The 15,087-nt window shown below is 48.5% G+C and overlaps 7 protein-coding genes across 7 annotated transcripts; 3 read left to right on the top strand and 4 right to left on the bottom strand.

Annotated features, from left to right (window-relative positions):
• Positions 1-1,517: 1,517 nt before the first annotated feature.
• FSST1_005594 (uncharacterized protein) lies at positions 1,518-2,741 on the top strand (the record flags this gene model as incomplete). Its single annotated transcript, XM_083231886.1, has 1 exon — positions 1,518-2,741. The coding sequence occupies one exon, from the start codon at positions 1,518-1,520 to the stop codon at positions 2,739-2,741; it is 1,224 nt and encodes a 407-aa protein (XP_083089024.1).
• Positions 2,742-3,012: 271 nt separating this feature from the next.
• FSST1_005593 (Oxo-4-hydroxy-4-carboxy-5-ureidoimidazoline decarboxylase) lies at positions 3,013-3,589 on the bottom strand (the record flags this gene model as incomplete). The annotated part of the gene is made up of 2 exons (XM_083231885.1): positions 3,013-3,066; positions 3,116-3,589. 2 exons carry the CDS (start codon positions 3,587-3,589, stop codon positions 3,013-3,015), a joined length of 528 nt encoding a protein of 175 aa, XP_083089023.1.
• Positions 3,590-3,970: 381 nt separating this feature from the next.
• FSST1_005592 (E3 ubiquitin-protein ligase PRP19) lies at positions 3,971-5,610 on the top strand (the record flags this gene model as incomplete). Its single annotated transcript, XM_083231884.1, has 5 exons — positions 3,971-3,983; positions 4,038-4,082; positions 4,131-4,569; positions 4,626-5,083; positions 5,135-5,610. 5 exons carry the CDS (start codon positions 3,971-3,973, stop codon positions 5,608-5,610), a joined length of 1,431 nt encoding a protein of 476 aa, XP_083089022.1.
• Positions 5,611-6,429: 819 nt separating this feature from the next.
• FSST1_005591 (uncharacterized protein) lies at positions 6,430-7,635 on the top strand (the record flags this gene model as incomplete). Its single annotated transcript, XM_083231883.1, has 2 exons — positions 6,430-7,398; positions 7,456-7,635. 2 exons carry the CDS (start codon positions 6,430-6,432, stop codon positions 7,633-7,635), a joined length of 1,149 nt encoding a protein of 382 aa, XP_083089021.1.
• Positions 7,636-8,145: 510 nt separating this feature from the next.
• Positions 8,146-9,981, bottom strand: FSST1_005590 (uncharacterized protein; the record flags this gene model as incomplete). The annotated part of the gene is made up of 1 exon (XM_083231881.1): positions 8,146-9,981. The coding sequence occupies one exon, from the start codon at positions 9,979-9,981 to the stop codon at positions 8,146-8,148; it is 1,836 nt and encodes a 611-aa protein (XP_083089020.1).
• Positions 9,982-10,255: 274 nt separating this feature from the next.
• On the bottom strand, positions 10,256-11,295 carry FSST1_005589 (aldo/keto reductase family protein; the record flags this gene model as incomplete). Its single annotated transcript, XM_083231880.1, has 4 exons — positions 10,256-10,996; positions 11,047-11,104; positions 11,156-11,166; positions 11,221-11,295. The coding sequence occupies 4 exons, from the start codon at positions 11,293-11,295 to the stop codon at positions 10,256-10,258; spliced, it is 885 nt and encodes a 294-aa protein (XP_083089019.1).
• Positions 11,296-11,859: 564 nt separating this feature from the next.
• On the bottom strand, positions 11,860-13,304 carry FSST1_005588 (uncharacterized protein; the record flags this gene model as incomplete). The annotated part of the gene is made up of 2 exons (XM_083231879.1): positions 11,860-12,993; positions 13,224-13,304. 2 exons carry the CDS (start codon positions 13,302-13,304, stop codon positions 11,860-11,862), a joined length of 1,215 nt encoding a protein of 404 aa, XP_083089018.1.
• Between the last annotated feature and the right edge of the window lie 1,783 nt (positions 13,305-15,087).

The raw sequence follows: 15,087 nt of genomic DNA, 5'->3' as shown, positions 1-15,087 counted from the left end.
AAGTGGTAACAGTCATACGGAATCTATTCAATGCATAATGGAGAGAAAACTCAGCCGACTGTTTTAAGCAGGTCGTGAAAGTCAGAGTATATGTATGATGTGACCAGGGTTCATCATTCGTTTCATTGAGGATTCCATCTATCCATGCATGCATCACGTCCAAGACGTTCCTCTATGATACTAATAGTAAACAACTAAGTCCAATTAGATAGTACATAGTAGTATTATGTATGATCAAATCTCTCGGATTGCCTCCCTTGGTTAATAACTGGTGGTGGCCCCCCCTTTCCTGTCCGACCATCCGAGTCTCAGCCAACGAAAAAGCAAAATTCTCCCTGTACTCGATGATCCATGAACGCTTCAATTCAACCGCCTGACTGCACCCAGCGGGGATCCCCGGCCTCTGCCCTTGACCTATAAAATGCTGTGCAACCACTGGAAGCTCCCCGGTTGGCTTACCCCGGATGTTCATGGATCATGGTTTATTCTTTCTTCCCCGGTGATGTTTGGGCTTTTCCATTTGTGAGAGTGCAGATCTAGTTTAGACCACGCTTTGTCTATGTCTCTCTTGTGCTCGGTCTACAGAAAGGTATAGTCTTGTACAGACTGAAACCATTGCATGTTGTAGCTGCTGAATGATGGTCATGCTTTAGTGTGCAAGGTACGTGTTAGTCTAGTTGGGTTGTTTCGCCCCGGATTTTCCATCGAATTGGTTCAGCGTGATCCTTGCTGCAGGAGACTAGACTACCTAGTCTAGACTACTGTGCATAGTAACTGAAATGTCATGATTTACGCTACCTGATTTACGCTATTGCTTGACCTGAAAGAATCTCCTGGTCAAAACGATAGGACCCTTTCCCCTCTTCTTCTTTACTAGCCATTCTTATTCTGGTTTTCTCTTTCTTCTTATCGTATTGAACTTTCTTTATCTTCTGTTTTTTTTTTAAATGAGATGCCCAGAGATATTGCCTAAACAAAAAAAGACTTCCCCTCTGGTCTCATCTCATCTTACCTCTTTCCCGACGGGGATCTCGCCTAGCTTCGGTCGCGGCTTTAGGCCCTCCCTCTTCCCCCACCTTCGCTTGTCAAGCATCACGCCAGTTACTCCCAGCTTTTGAAGCTCTATTTTTCTTGGAGAGGAGGAGCTTTTTGAGTAAAAGACGGGGCTTGAGGAGAATTGATTTAGACGAATGGCATTGGCCTGTTGTGAACCTGCTGCCAAGTTGTGGTCGAGCGAGTTGCTAGTTCGGTGAACTTACAACAGGCATTACGCATCCCATCTACCTACTTGGAGATATTATTACCAACTCGGAGCATTCTTGATCAACTGGTTCGAAATCTGAACTCTGGACTCTTATAGGTACAAGTCCATTATTCTCAACCAGACACTCAACTCTTCTCCCATCGACGTGGAACTGTACACAGGCAGACTGGTTCAGGCGGATGGATAGAACGACGCGACTTTGACAGCAACTGGAGTTTTCTCCTCCCCACCAGACGAAGCGAAAGGTGTGGTGATGGAGGTAGAGGCAAATGCACAGAGCTCAATCAACTTGCTTGAGCCGTGGCGCTGCCATGTCAAAGGCGGTTGCCATGATGACCTTCCTATCTCTCCGCTCGATCTATCATCCGATGACTTGAATCAAGTACCCCGTTGTCCTGGTCCGGATCCTCTATTCGAGGCATTAATGGGAGATGCAGCACATCGTACCACCAACAAGTTAGGGAGTAGTGGTGCTACTCAGAAGAAGAAGGTAACAGGGTCCAAGACGTGGGCATCACAGTTGAGACCTGAAACCTCAACGGGCTTCTCATTTCCTTCTTCAGACGAAGCAAATACGATATTCGGCCCTCTCAGTATTCAAATTCGGCCGACATCAACAGTTTCCCAAGGAATTAAAAGACGACGCTGTGCATCCGACGTTGATGGCTTCAACACAGGCGATCTAAGTGTCAAAAAGCGTCGACTTCGTGCCGACCTCATCACTAGCCGCCTTTCACAACCATATTCACAACCCGCAACGCACATCCTGAACAGAGAGGGCCAAGAGGCTGGTGACAAACGGTTCTTGAAGATGGCCACCTCGGTAGACTTGACACGAAGGATCGCACATCTTCATGCAACATCATTTCTACGCTTCTCTGTGATGAATTGTCTAAGGCAGAGGCTAAGCCAAGGACAGCCAGCACGGAAGCATGAGCAGGAAATCGCGGCTATAATATCGAGAGTTACAAACAAATCTAGCTTGAAACCTCCGATACTACAAGATTCGGCGTCGAGCAGATCCCTCAGGATAGCTCTGACCGGCACCGGACTTGCTGGGCCGCCTCAAAGTTTCATCTCGTCGACGAATCCACAACCGAACCAACAAGCTTTCAAGCCGTTCCAGCATTCCAAACCTACATCATGCCGACTATCAAAACCGGCAGCACTGCCTCTTCCAGTCGGTGACGTAGCCGCGACCAAGAAGCGCACATCACCACGACTCTTTCCCATCCGGTCTCCAGAGCTGCGACCAACAGTACATTTACCTCCGCTGGATGACCTCGAGGAAGATAGTTTCGCATATATGCACCCGCCAGATGATGACTGGGATGACATTGGTGACGATCAGGATAGTGTATACTCTGACTTTAGCGTTGTGTTTGGGCAGAATGGCGAAAATGGTAACGAAGAAGACGACAGATCGTACGAGGAATATTTGGATGAACTTGACGGCATATGCTGGATGTCTAGGTAGTGGCGCGATTTATCAGATTTATCAGATTTATCAGATTTACTTCTGAAATCATGTAACAGGAATATGTAATCTTTACAAGTATGGCATCGGGCGGCGAGTTGTTCTATTCACATTTACACATAGCGACATCAGAAGCGCTCTCCAGCTTTTAGGCCCGGAGCATTATAAAACACATCATGACTGACTTGCATTACCAGAGTCGACTGTTAAAGGCTTAAAATTAAGAGACCATCAGTGGGAAGCAGATTGTTGATGATAGTACTGGCTGCATTTACAGCTTCGCATCTAGCTTCGAGGCTCTATCTTTTGCAATATTGCACATTGCCTGGCATAAGAAGTCAGTAAGAGCAACCCAATGCGCGAATCATTCATACCTGCAACGCCTCATCAATCTCCTTGGAAAAGTCACCTCTTGAGATTCTGAACTTCATGTTCTCCATGATCTCTGGTCTTCCTCGCCCATTTACAAAGACGACGTAACGCAGTCCCGGGAACTTTTTCTCATATTCTTCATTCAGTCTATTCAACTCCTCGCCTTGACCTTGCAAGTTGGTCTGTTCGGCTGCTGACTGTGCAGACTCAACCTTTTTGGCTCCTAAGCGAGGGTGAGATCCGAGGATGGAGAGGAGAGTCTCATCTGGGTTGGTTAGAGAGCTGGAGGTTGCGAGCGAGACAAGACGGGATCTGCAGGCGTCAATGAGTTCGGGGTAAGATGTGTACTCTGAATTTCTCAGAACTGGAATGAGAGTTGAGTGAATTGCCGGACTCGGTTCGAACAGGAGGTCCAAAGTCTTGATTTGTTCAGCCTCGTCTGCTATACGAAGCTCTTTGGGTGGTGGGAGAACCATGATGGGTATTGAAGTTGGTGGGATAACAGCCAATTATCACCAGGTGTTCACTTAATTTAAATAGACATGTGCCAGGTAACTACATCACCGAAATATCATTATTGACACTACACCACTTTATATCGGATTCCGGAGACATGCGAAACCACTATTACCGGTCCTCCCCGGGTTAAGACATGCATGAAGATGATGGCTGATAAGATACGGATATGACGAGCCATGTTCTTATCTTATCACCCCGTGATTCCAAAAGCTCTGGTCAGTGCACCGGCAAAATCTCGACTAGGCGATTGTCGTCGCAACAGAGCTTCGAGACGACGAATTGCGCTTTACCTGACGACAAGCAATTGAAAGCTCCACGAGCTCAAAATCGCAGTCGCCATGCTTTGTGGAAGTATGTTGCCCACGCTCGCCATCAGAAGCTAACAACGCGCTAATATCTTGACAGTTTCTGGAGAGGCTCCTCAAGAGCCTGTCGTGTCTAAGAAGTCCGGTATGTTGTATCATCAATAACATCAACACGGCAACTAACCTGTCGCAGGTGTTGTCTACGAGAAGCGCCTTATCGAGCAATACATCAATGAACACGCCACAGAGCCCGATTCTGGAGAGGCCCTGACCGCCGAGGATCTCCTCCCTATCCATTCGTCGCGTATTGTCCGACCGCGTCCTCCTACCCTCACATCCATCCCAGCCCTCCTCGCGACCTTCCAGAACGAATGGGACGCGCTCGCCCTCGAGACATATAACCTCAAGGAGCAGCTCGCGCGCACCAGGGAGGAGCTTGCCACAGCACTGTACCAACATGATGCCGCCGTACGAGTTGTTGCACGACTTACGAGGGAGCGAGACGAGGCCAGAGATGCTCTGAGCAAGGTCACTGTGACTGGAGGTGCCGTTGATGGTGATCAGATGCAGGTTGACAGTGTGGAGAAGCTGGCACAAGAACTAATCGAGAAGGTGGATGAGACTCATCAGACGTATGTGATAAGTCGACAAATACGAAGACACTGCGGAAAGCTAACATTGGATTCAGATTATCAAAGGGTCGCAAGAAGCGCCCTGTCCCCGAGGGCTGGGCCACCGGCGAAGATATCTCAGCTTTCGAGAGCGCGGTTACCCACTCACTCCCCGTTCCTGATGCTACAGCTCTCAGCGTAGGAGGAGTTAACGCAGCCATCGGAGGCTTGAAGGGCCAGGCCGTTATCTACTCTACTACTGAGGACAAGGTCGAGCTATCAATCTCCGTGGAGGAACCCATTACAGATGCTGCCTGGGCCGAGACCCGTGTTATCTTTGCGACTGGCCAAGGAAGCGTCAAGGTCTTCGAGGAGGGTAACCAGGTTGCTTCGCTGAGCGAGCATGCCGGTGCTGCTACCGCATTAAGCCTTCACCCCAGCGGTGAGATTCTGGCTTCCGTCGGTACGGATAAGAGCATTGTCTTTTACGACTTGGTTGCACAGAAGCGCGCTGCCCGTGCTTACACTGATGCCGGTAAGTTGCATAACCCCTGGCACATTGAATGTTTGCTAACATGATTTCCAGCTCTTACCGCTTGCGCATTCCACCCCGATGGTCACCTCTTTGCTGCCGGTACCACTTCTGGTGAGATTAAGCTCTTCATGACCAACACCCTCGAGCAGGCTGCTTCCTTCAGCCTTGGTGCCCCTATTCAGGCTCTCAGTTTCTCTGAGAACGGCTACTGGTTCGCTGCTATAGCTAAGGGACAAACTATGGTCACCATCTTCGATCTACGAAAGGAAGGAGACGCCGCCGTGGCCAAGGTTCTCGAGACCGGCGGACCGGTGCAGTCTCTGGCCTGGGACTACAGTGGTCAGTTCCTTGCCACCGGCGGCGCTGCTGGAGTGACTGTGCAACAATTCACCAAGTCTACCAAGAAGTGGAGCGAGCCCGTGAAGAGCTCCACACCTTCCGTCTCGGTTCGATGGGGAGAGTCTGCGAAGCAGCTAGTGACAATTAACGGAGAGGGTGTGGTCAGCATACTTGGTACAAAGGAATAGACAATGGTGGATTTAGACGAAACTATGCACTGAAAGGAGATGGCTGGATGATTCCCTGGAATTCCTGTATTTATAAAGGCCTGCAACAATGGGTCAAAGCAAAGCACAGAAGGTGTTTGAAAATTGATAATTAAGGATTTTGTTTATTTAGCATCATTGTTTACTTTCTAAATTTGAAGTCAACAAACAAACGCAGTTCGGAATTTCAGCCTCAAAGCGTGAATGGAAGCCCATAGTGGAGCTCGGGCAGGTAAGCGTCCATCATGTATCCCCCTGTAAGGCAACCTTGACGCCTGTTGTTAGCGGTCCCTAGTGGGGTAATCGTAGGTTGTCAGCATAGGCTGCAGGGTCGCTGCGCGCTAGATAGGTAGGTGTTAGGCTTATCGCTAGGTTTTGTCACATGGGCCTGGACGAGTCTTGCATCGAGTGTCAAACGAGCGACAATTCAATTTCAACTTTCTTTCTACTCACAGCCCATTCAACTTGATGCTTACCAACTTATCGCCCCGGGCTCCTTTCAAACGCCTCTTCTCGATACAATACAGATGCTTACGAATAGTTTGCACATGAATTTATACCACAGATGATACATTCTGAACCTGCCAGAATAGGGCACCGGGACGACTCAACCCTTGAGCTAATCGCCACTGCTCCTCCTTTGCTTCACATTTCGCGCCGCACTTTACTCACGATACACTGTGCACTCAACAACTTATCACGCGCATGTTCTGTGAACTCAACATAGTGGGCTATTCACCGCACATCAAAACTCGACAAACTTCGAAATATCCCATACGAAATCCTCCTCCATCCTCCAACATGGCCGAAAACAGCGACGACTTCCTCGAGATGCTGGAGGATCACCAGTTGGTAGAGCTCGGGCTCGGGTTCGCCTCGCAAGTGCCTCAAAACAACCCTGAGCCGTCTCTGTTTCTTCCCAGCCCTTCGGCACCTCCTGCAACATTCGCTCCACGCCTACGCCCACGCCAAATCCCTCGCCCCAGCCCAGGAAACACAATCGAACAGTCGGGTCGCCCGGTCAGAGTTCGCCGAAGCCGTGCTCCTCAACCTCAACTACATCCCGATCCCCATCTGCGCAACATACTAGCCCCGGAGCCAGCTCAGCCAGCACCCGTCATTGACCTTACGGAAGAGCCTGATTCTCCAGACCTATCACGGCTGAGGGGCCTGCCAGCACAGAGTGCAAGGAATCCACGCCGAACGAATTCACAACGTATATCGCCCCCTCAACTGGCAAGGACGGATGGGACATTTGTTGGTCGATCGGCAAACGTAATTGATCTTACTGTAGACTCTCCCGAAGAACAACGACCTTCCCGGCATTATCCACATGCTGGGCGCATGATTCCGAGACCAGATGATCTGATTGAGGTTGAAATAATAAGTCAACGACAACGACCAGCTTTGTCTGCGGGATCGAGCTTTGCATTTGGGTCGTTTCGAGGGCTGGTCATTGGTACCGACATTGACATCACTGCTGTATTCAACCCGCCCCATCTCGACATTTCACGCAATGCATATGCTCGCCAGCCGAGCCCCAAACCACGCATGTCTACGCCTCCGCCAGCCCAAGAAGGCTTCACCCGAAATACCTGTACCGATCCCGAGAAAGAGTCAGAAAGCGTCGTCATTTGCCCAGCGTGTGATGAGGAACTGGCCTACGACCCTACGGGCTCTGTCACACAGAGCTCAGTTGGGACTGCAAAAGGAAAGCGCAAGCGCGCCCCCGGAGAGCACCATTTTTGGGCTTTGAAGAAATGCGGCCATGTAAGCTGCCTAGCTACCTACTGGTCACATTTTTAACCGTAACTAACAAGATCATAGGTTTATTGTGCCGATTGCTTCGAAAACAGGAAGCCTACAAAGACGAATCGCGACGGTGTGGGCTTCCGATCTCCAGATGCAAGGCCACCACATCTCGTGGGAAACGATCTCCGATGTGCTGTAAATGACTGCGATACAAAGGTGTCTGCAAAGACAGAGTGGGTCGGGATTTTCCTTTGATCAGTCGATGCTGATTTTCTCCTTTCGGGTTGGCGGATTTGGGGGCAACGAAGTCATGAATGACGAAAGAGACACTATTAAGCATAGCATTGGCGTTTGGGACAGTATACCATCAATCACTTCTTTTTTTATCCCTTCCCCCTCTTTCCAAATCTAATTATTAGCAGAATTGGACTTCTCTGTACAACATTGGTGGTAAAACTTCGTGCTTTAACTGTTGATAGACAGTAAATTGGTCATGAATAGAACAGCTAATCAGACAGTTGAGATATCACTTATCAATCAGCGATTAAATTCTAAACTCCGTCGCTATATGACATAAAAACACGTTTGCCACCCGCACCCAAGCAAAAGGGTGATATGCCAAATAACAAAGTAATCCTCCCTTCTATTGTCCTAAACACCAAAAAAAAAATCATGTAGCATCCCGCACCATGACCGTCATCCCATATCATACTCTTGTCCTTCCCATTTCTTCCGATATCGATACTAATCATCCAAGACGTGTCGTTAAATCATGAGTTCTAGCGCAATGTCGTCTACCCAATCTCCGCCGTATGACTCTTGCGAAGCACTGAGCGCAAAAGGCTCTTGTGACGGCCTCTGGTTCTCCTTGGTTTCTTGTGATGGCTGCCGTGCAGGGGGCGTTTGTTTCGGTGGTTCAACTCGCCTGGGAGTGTTCACGTTGTTGTTATGCGGTGCGAGTGATGTTCTAGGGGGCTGCTGGTAGTGTTGCTTTGGCGTTTCCGTACGCTTTGGTGGAGAGGGTTTTTTGATGCGAGGCTTCTGTTCAACTACGGGCGGTCCCGGTGTTTTGGGGGGGGGTTGTCGAGGCAGATTGCGTTGAATATGTTGTGGTGGGGGTTTGGCAAAAACTTGTGGCTTTTTGGCAGATTGGTCGGTTTTGACGACTTGGCGATTCTCAGTCTGAGCACGCTGAACTATACCAGCCCGGATTCGCGTTCTTTCACGCTGTTGAATCTGTTCCAATGCTGCTGTACGGCGACTTCGCTGGAGAGCAAGACACATTCTTTCATGAGATCCAGAGGATGTGAAGAAGCGCCTAGGTGGCGGAGGTGGTGATTCAGGGGCCGGGTTGAGTACCGGTAAACGAAGTTGGTCTGGAGATTTTTCAAGTTTCTCAAACTCGAACTCTTCTTCCTCTTCTGCTATCGGTGCAAGATGTAGGGGCGCCGATGGCATCAAGTTGTCGTCGTCGTCCAAGTCTTCCTCGAGTTCGCGTGCTTGTTGAGAGGAAGAGGGGAAGAAGTCGTCCAAATTGTACAGAATGGCTTGAGTACTCATTGGCGGTTCCTGTCTTGGTGGTGATGAAGACGATGCTTCCAAGTTTCGTGGTGAACGCTGGGGAAGAGGCGGTTTGATGAAAGTTGGGGAAGACGGACGGTGTAAGCCCAGATCCTTGGCGTAGCGATCGGATGCTGGCTTTTTGATGGTATCAACTGGCGGCTGCGTTACTGCCGAGTTTGATTTGATAGAGCATCTTGGGACAGCATCGACAGCATGGCTTGTATTAAGGGCTGGCTTGTCCATGGCTGCTTCGATGTCTTCCAGCATACCAAGTGCCAAGTCCTCCTCAAAATCCTCGTCCAGCTCGTCTTCCATGCCTTCAAGCTCGATTTCTGGTATTGGTAGCCTCGGTACTGGCATTTGAGTATCAGCTTGTAGTGGCGCCTCCTCTACAGGTTCGGTGGCGTCGTCTTCCTTTGTTTCTTTCAAAGGTCCTTCGATTCTTTGTTGTTCTGGGGAGGGACTCGATGGTTGTTCTTGGGTTTTTGTTCTTATCCTGGTATCTCCAGTATCGGACACCTCCTCATCGTCTTCCAGTATATTATCCAACTTCCGTGTCTTCATAGCAGGTTGCTCTGTTTCATCATCGTTTGCGCTCGTAGTTTCTTCCATGTTATCATTGTTCTCTTTCGTCGTCGCATTAATCTTCTCGACTTCCTTTCCCTGAATATCCCTCTTTTTGGTAGACCCATTACCTCTCACAAACCACGAAATAGTCTCCTGGCTCGGTCGAACATTGATAAGTGGCATTCTCTTCTTCCGCTTTTCTTCCTTCTCGGCCAATTCCTTCTCCTTCTTCTTGTCCCGTACGACTTTAGCCTTGGCTGCCGCCTTTTCACGTTCGAATTCCTTTCTTATCCTCTCCTGTTCAGCTTTCTCTTGTTTCCATTGCTCAGCTCGAGTGAGCTTCGGTCCTTTGTTTGCGGCTTTGTATGCATTCCGAACTTGTTTCGACGTCATGGGTCGCGGGGGCGGCTTGTCGGTAGTTTCATCGCGACCCGGGAATTTCGGGATGAGCGTAAAGGTTCTTTGGACCATTTTGGCCTTGGAGACGACATTTGGCCAAATTTGCGCGATTGACCAGGGTGATGAGGGGACTGACGGTGGTGGCCGATGTGTAACAGTGGTATGGGACGCGCGGGGAATGGACTGACGCGAAGTGGAAACGAGATCACGTGGGTTCCGTCAACAATAACAGTCAAATGACTACTTCTGATAACGTCAACAAGTTGGTGAGAGATTCAATTAGGTCTATTATCTCATGCCGAAATAATCCTTGTATTATGGATTACTCATGTTAGGTCAATTGGCTTTACTTCTCAAGAGGCTCGACGGTTGGGTCCCAAGCGCAAGGACTGTAGTCTGTGGTAGCCAAATCTTCCACTTCTTCCTCCGTCAGCTCAAAGTCGTACAGCTGAGTATTCTCCAGAATCCTCGAAGGCGTGACACTCTTCACCAGAGGTACATATCCCCTCTGCAAGCTCCATCGAAGCAGAACCTGCGCGGGTGACTTGCCATACTTATCTGCAAGACCCTTGACCTTGGGATCGTCAAAACGCTCGCCACGCACAATGGGGCAATACGCTTCAACTGCGATGTTACGATCTTGACACCACTTGACAATGTCGGGTCGTGTCAGCCATGGGTGTACCTCCCATTGTCCGACAGATATGACACCTCCCTTGCCCGCTCCTCCACGTTCCGTCTCGAGCTCCTTTATGTAGGCCTCCAGCTCGTCCAGGTGGTGAACTCCGTAGTTGGAAACGCCCAGTGAGCGTACCTTTCCGGCCTCGACGCACTCTACAAGGGCTTTCCAGGCACCCTTTCGGGCATCAGATCCACCATATGGGGCATGGATGAGGACAAGATCAAGGTAATCGAGCTTCGTCTCGTCAAGAGCAATGTCTACCTGCTTGTGGGCATTCTCGTAGTTCAGAGGAAACTGCCTGGTGAAAATCTTTGTTGTGAAGAAGACTTCTGAACGCGGAAGTCCAGCTGCTTGGATTCCTGCTGCACTAGGGCCTTGGTTGTAATATCCTGATGCAGAGTCGATCTGAGAATGTCAGTCAAGACCGCATTGAGATTAGATTTGAGAATTCTTACATGGCGGTAACCTATCTCGAGAGCTTTCTTGCAGACATCGGATGCCTGGTCCTTCGGACTGTATCGCGTGGTCAGTGCATGGTTTTGTTGAAGCATTACGCGGACTTACACCTGGTAGACCTAAGCACTAGTGTTAGCATAGCTTTGCGATGAGTGATAGAGTGGGTAACTTACTCCATAGCCAAGAAGAGGAATCTGGTAACCTGAATTGAGCTTCCTGGTAGAGCTGAGGGCGAGTTTGGAAGTCATTCTGAAGGTCATACGCGGGTTCTATGTGATGTTGAGTTGATGTTGATGTTGGCGGTGGGTTCGGTAGTGAGGGGAAGGTGTGACAATGATGATTCACTTATACGGCTGTTCGTTGATGAGAGCCAACGACGTTATATCTACAAAATAACCAAAGTGATCTCGGACTTCGGAATTAAGAGGTGAGTTACGTATCTTCGATTAATAAAAGTAAGCAGACTAAGTCTAAATTGTGAATTTGTCGCGATGATCATGGATTGATTTGGATTTGATTCGGAATCCGGGATTCAGCACGGACGTGGAGATGATCGAATTCCATTCGGTACCGACGTCGGCTTTCAACAATAACTATATATGCCATAATAATCAATCGCTATATGTAAAACTTGTAGAAAATTAATTGAAAGTAACAGTAGTAGCTTGTATAGATAGATTAACACAAAGTACCCGCGGACAAAGCAACTAACTATAAGGTGAGAGATTACAAGATTACCAGGGGTGCAGGGTAACTTCTGAACTTGATTTTCATCAATTCATATCTCATTTTTATTTTCTTTCTAGGTTACCCTAAATGACATTGTCAGCCATGCTGGGTAACTGGATATCTTTTTCCTCTTCCTCTTCCTCGCTCTCTTCTTCATCCTCGTCAAGATCCAACATAGGATAGTTGAGGATGGCAGCGATATCACCCAGCATGCTCAAGCGTTGACCACTCTCATGATCACTGCTAAGAATCCTTGCCTCACCGCCATCGCTTCGGACTTTTTCGACCAAAGCGACGTATTTCTTGCGAGTGGCAAGATCTTCACTTCGGAAAAGCGAGTTGTTGACCAGCAAAACACCGCCGCCGGGTCCCACAGCGCCGTCGTTGACAGCCTTTTCAACGACAGAAGTACCGTACCATGCGCGCCCATCATCCAACTTTAGCCTATCGAATAGTTGATCGACATACTGGGTTTCACGAGCAAACTTCATGTTCTTCATACTCGACAGAACCTCGGGGCTCTTGAGAATTTCGTTAAGACTGTGGACATGTCCAGAGTTGGAGTGAATCACGGTGGCTTGCTTTGCCAGAGCTGTAAGAACCTTGTCTGCCCTGTCTCGCCCTTGGTTGGCGATGTACTGCTTGAAGTCGCCAGCCACAAAGCCCGGACTTGCCAGTAACAACGGCCGTGACTGAGAAAAGTCCATGGTTCGTAGAAGAGTTTGCAGTGTCTTCTCGTAGAAGCGGCGCATACCTGCGTCTTGGTCGGATGCTAGATCACGCTTTTTGGGGATCACACTCTCGACTCGGACCTTGAGGACAGTTCTGAACGCTGTGATAAGACAGATGTTGGCAAGACCTTCTTGCATAACTACAGCTGCCACGGCGCCATCCTTGTCATCGGACAGAGTCTCCTGGAGGGTGGCCCTTGCGACAGAGTCCCATCCTTCTGGTTTTATAATAGTAAAAGGACGGCTGACCTCGAGGTCAAGCGTGTGATGAGAGCCTAGGTTGACATATGGGTTCTCTGCAACAACGGTGCCAGAGACACGAAGTGATGAGATGACAGGGTCAAAGAAGGTGGATTTGACTTTGATAGCCAACTCAGTGTGAACACGCTCAGAAGCCGTACTGCCCGTGTTTGAAGTTGTGGTTACTTTACGGATGGCATGGGCGTGAATGATGTCGCTAGGCAGAATGAGGTTGTATGCATGCCACTATCGACAATGTTAGCGTTCTGACAAGCGGTGAAGATGGATCGAATCCGAATAGATAGGGCCTCTGGAGGTAAAAGTATGCTTTACAAGGGTAGTGATGTAGTTGATTATCTCGTGAGCCGAGATGAGAGATGAGGGTGTGACAATGATGGTGGGGGGGAGGGGTAACGATAGAGACGATAGTAACATGTGGTAAAGTTTGAGAGTAGCAAGGAACAGGGGCTACTGACCATATCTTCGGGATCCTCGGGGAGAAGAGAGACGGTCTCATCTTCAAGGGTCTTTGGGACCTTGCGCGAGACCAACTTCATTTTGGTGGTTGCTTCTGTGGCTGAAAGCTGAAATGTGAAGATGGATCTCGAGCCTCGGACCTCGGTGGGATTGTTACTGCGACAAACAAGAGCTGGCCCGTGCCTGTGCAGAGATGCAGATGACGGTTTGTTTCTGAGGTTGTGTCTCACTTGATAGAAGTGCGGTAGTTAATATGTAATGGTGGTGATGACGATAGTGATACTCTGATAGGTACCCAAAAGTCAGCGAGCCTAAGACGATGGATGTGGTGCGGCTAAGACCAGTAAGGCTGGACTGGTTTCGGCTGACAATCTCGAAAAAAGAGCCAAGACAGACGTTGAGAACTTGAGGCTCAACAGGTTGGACGTGATCGAGGTTTGTGTAGTGTGTAGGGCGTTTACGGTAGTTGACGGCAGTTGTTCGAATACCGTTACTAGGTAGGCAGCTCTTCTTTGCGGCTGTCAGTCAATATCAGTCGATCCATTAAACAAGGATAAATTGACGATGATGTCGTTGTCGGTATCGGTGATTGAGTGTGACCGGTCCGACGGGGTTTTCAAGCAGTCCGCTCAAATAAGGAGCACAAGATTGGTTAGAAGTCCCGAGTGGGACAAGTTAGACGATGACTCCACAGATGCAGATGTCGGATGCATAGCATTAAATCCTTGGACGTTCGAGAACTCGGTCTCGAAGTTGATGTTGTGGAGTAAAATCGCATAATCAATACTGGGTATCCATAGATTCAGACACTAGAATAGGCACCTACTATTACTACTGTTTGCCCGCGGAGTGCGGAATTTGATTCAACTCCATGGCTTTTTACCAAACTTAATCTTTAGCGGAATTCAAGTTGAGGTGTTTATTCTACCTACAAACAGATGAAAATTGGAACGATTTCTTGGCTTCGATTGGATTCAGACCCAGTGCTAAGCAGAGCCTTGGCATAGCACAATATAAACCTCTTCTGGAAGACCGGCACAATATGATCCACGCAACTACGTACATGAACCTCTTGGCGATTCGTACACATACCGACGTATGCATGCGACGTACGTCGGATTCTTCTTCATGCCTTGCCTTGCCTCGGGCACGAGGGAATAACGACTTCCCTGCACGCAATGCAATGCAAGCATCAAAAGCGAGACAATTGTGCGAGACGGAACCACCAGCGAAGCGACACAGACTCACTTGTACATTTTATACTCTGGGCATACGTCGTTGACTTTACCATATTGACCAGGGTTTTCCAAAGCCTAATTAGGCATTCACGGCGGTTAAACTATCGAGCAGTGCGACGTCAGATCATTTATGATTATCTTCGTTTATTTAAACGAATGCTGTTCTTGATATTATGACAGGTAATATATGGCATAATGACGAGGGTGCTTTTTGGTCCAGTAACCTAGCCTCTCTGTCATGGCCAATCCAGGAAAGACGTGAAAAGATGACAACATATTTTAGTAGATATTGATCGATAATACTAAGTTTGATATGCTAAAAGTTAGAATGTCCATTTATCCATGTAGCACGTGTTGGTGAGTGCATTAGTTAGGTAGTTGATATGAGATAGTGTAGACTTTTATTTTAATTGATTCTTTTTAAATTACCTATCCCGAATACGCGGATGCACCCCAAAATAGTCCATGACTTTGCATGCCATGAGAACAATAAACGAGATATCAACAAGTCGTTTAATCTGAGACATTTCACGATAAGCTTCTGAAACACGCCACAGGTTGATTATTATCTTGCATACGTATTGCGGTCTGGATGTACATCTCACTGCAGTGGATTGTGGCAGTG

Source organism: Fusarium sambucinum, chromosome I (genome assembly GCF_050947815.1).
Source record: "Fusarium sambucinum isolate potato_lamoka chromosome I, whole genome shotgun sequence".
Lineage (NCBI taxonomy): Eukaryota > Fungi > Ascomycota > Sordariomycetes > Hypocreales > Nectriaceae > Fusarium > Fusarium sambucinum.
Note: the sequence above shows the minus strand (reverse complement) of the source record. Positions and strands in the feature narration are given on the sequence as shown.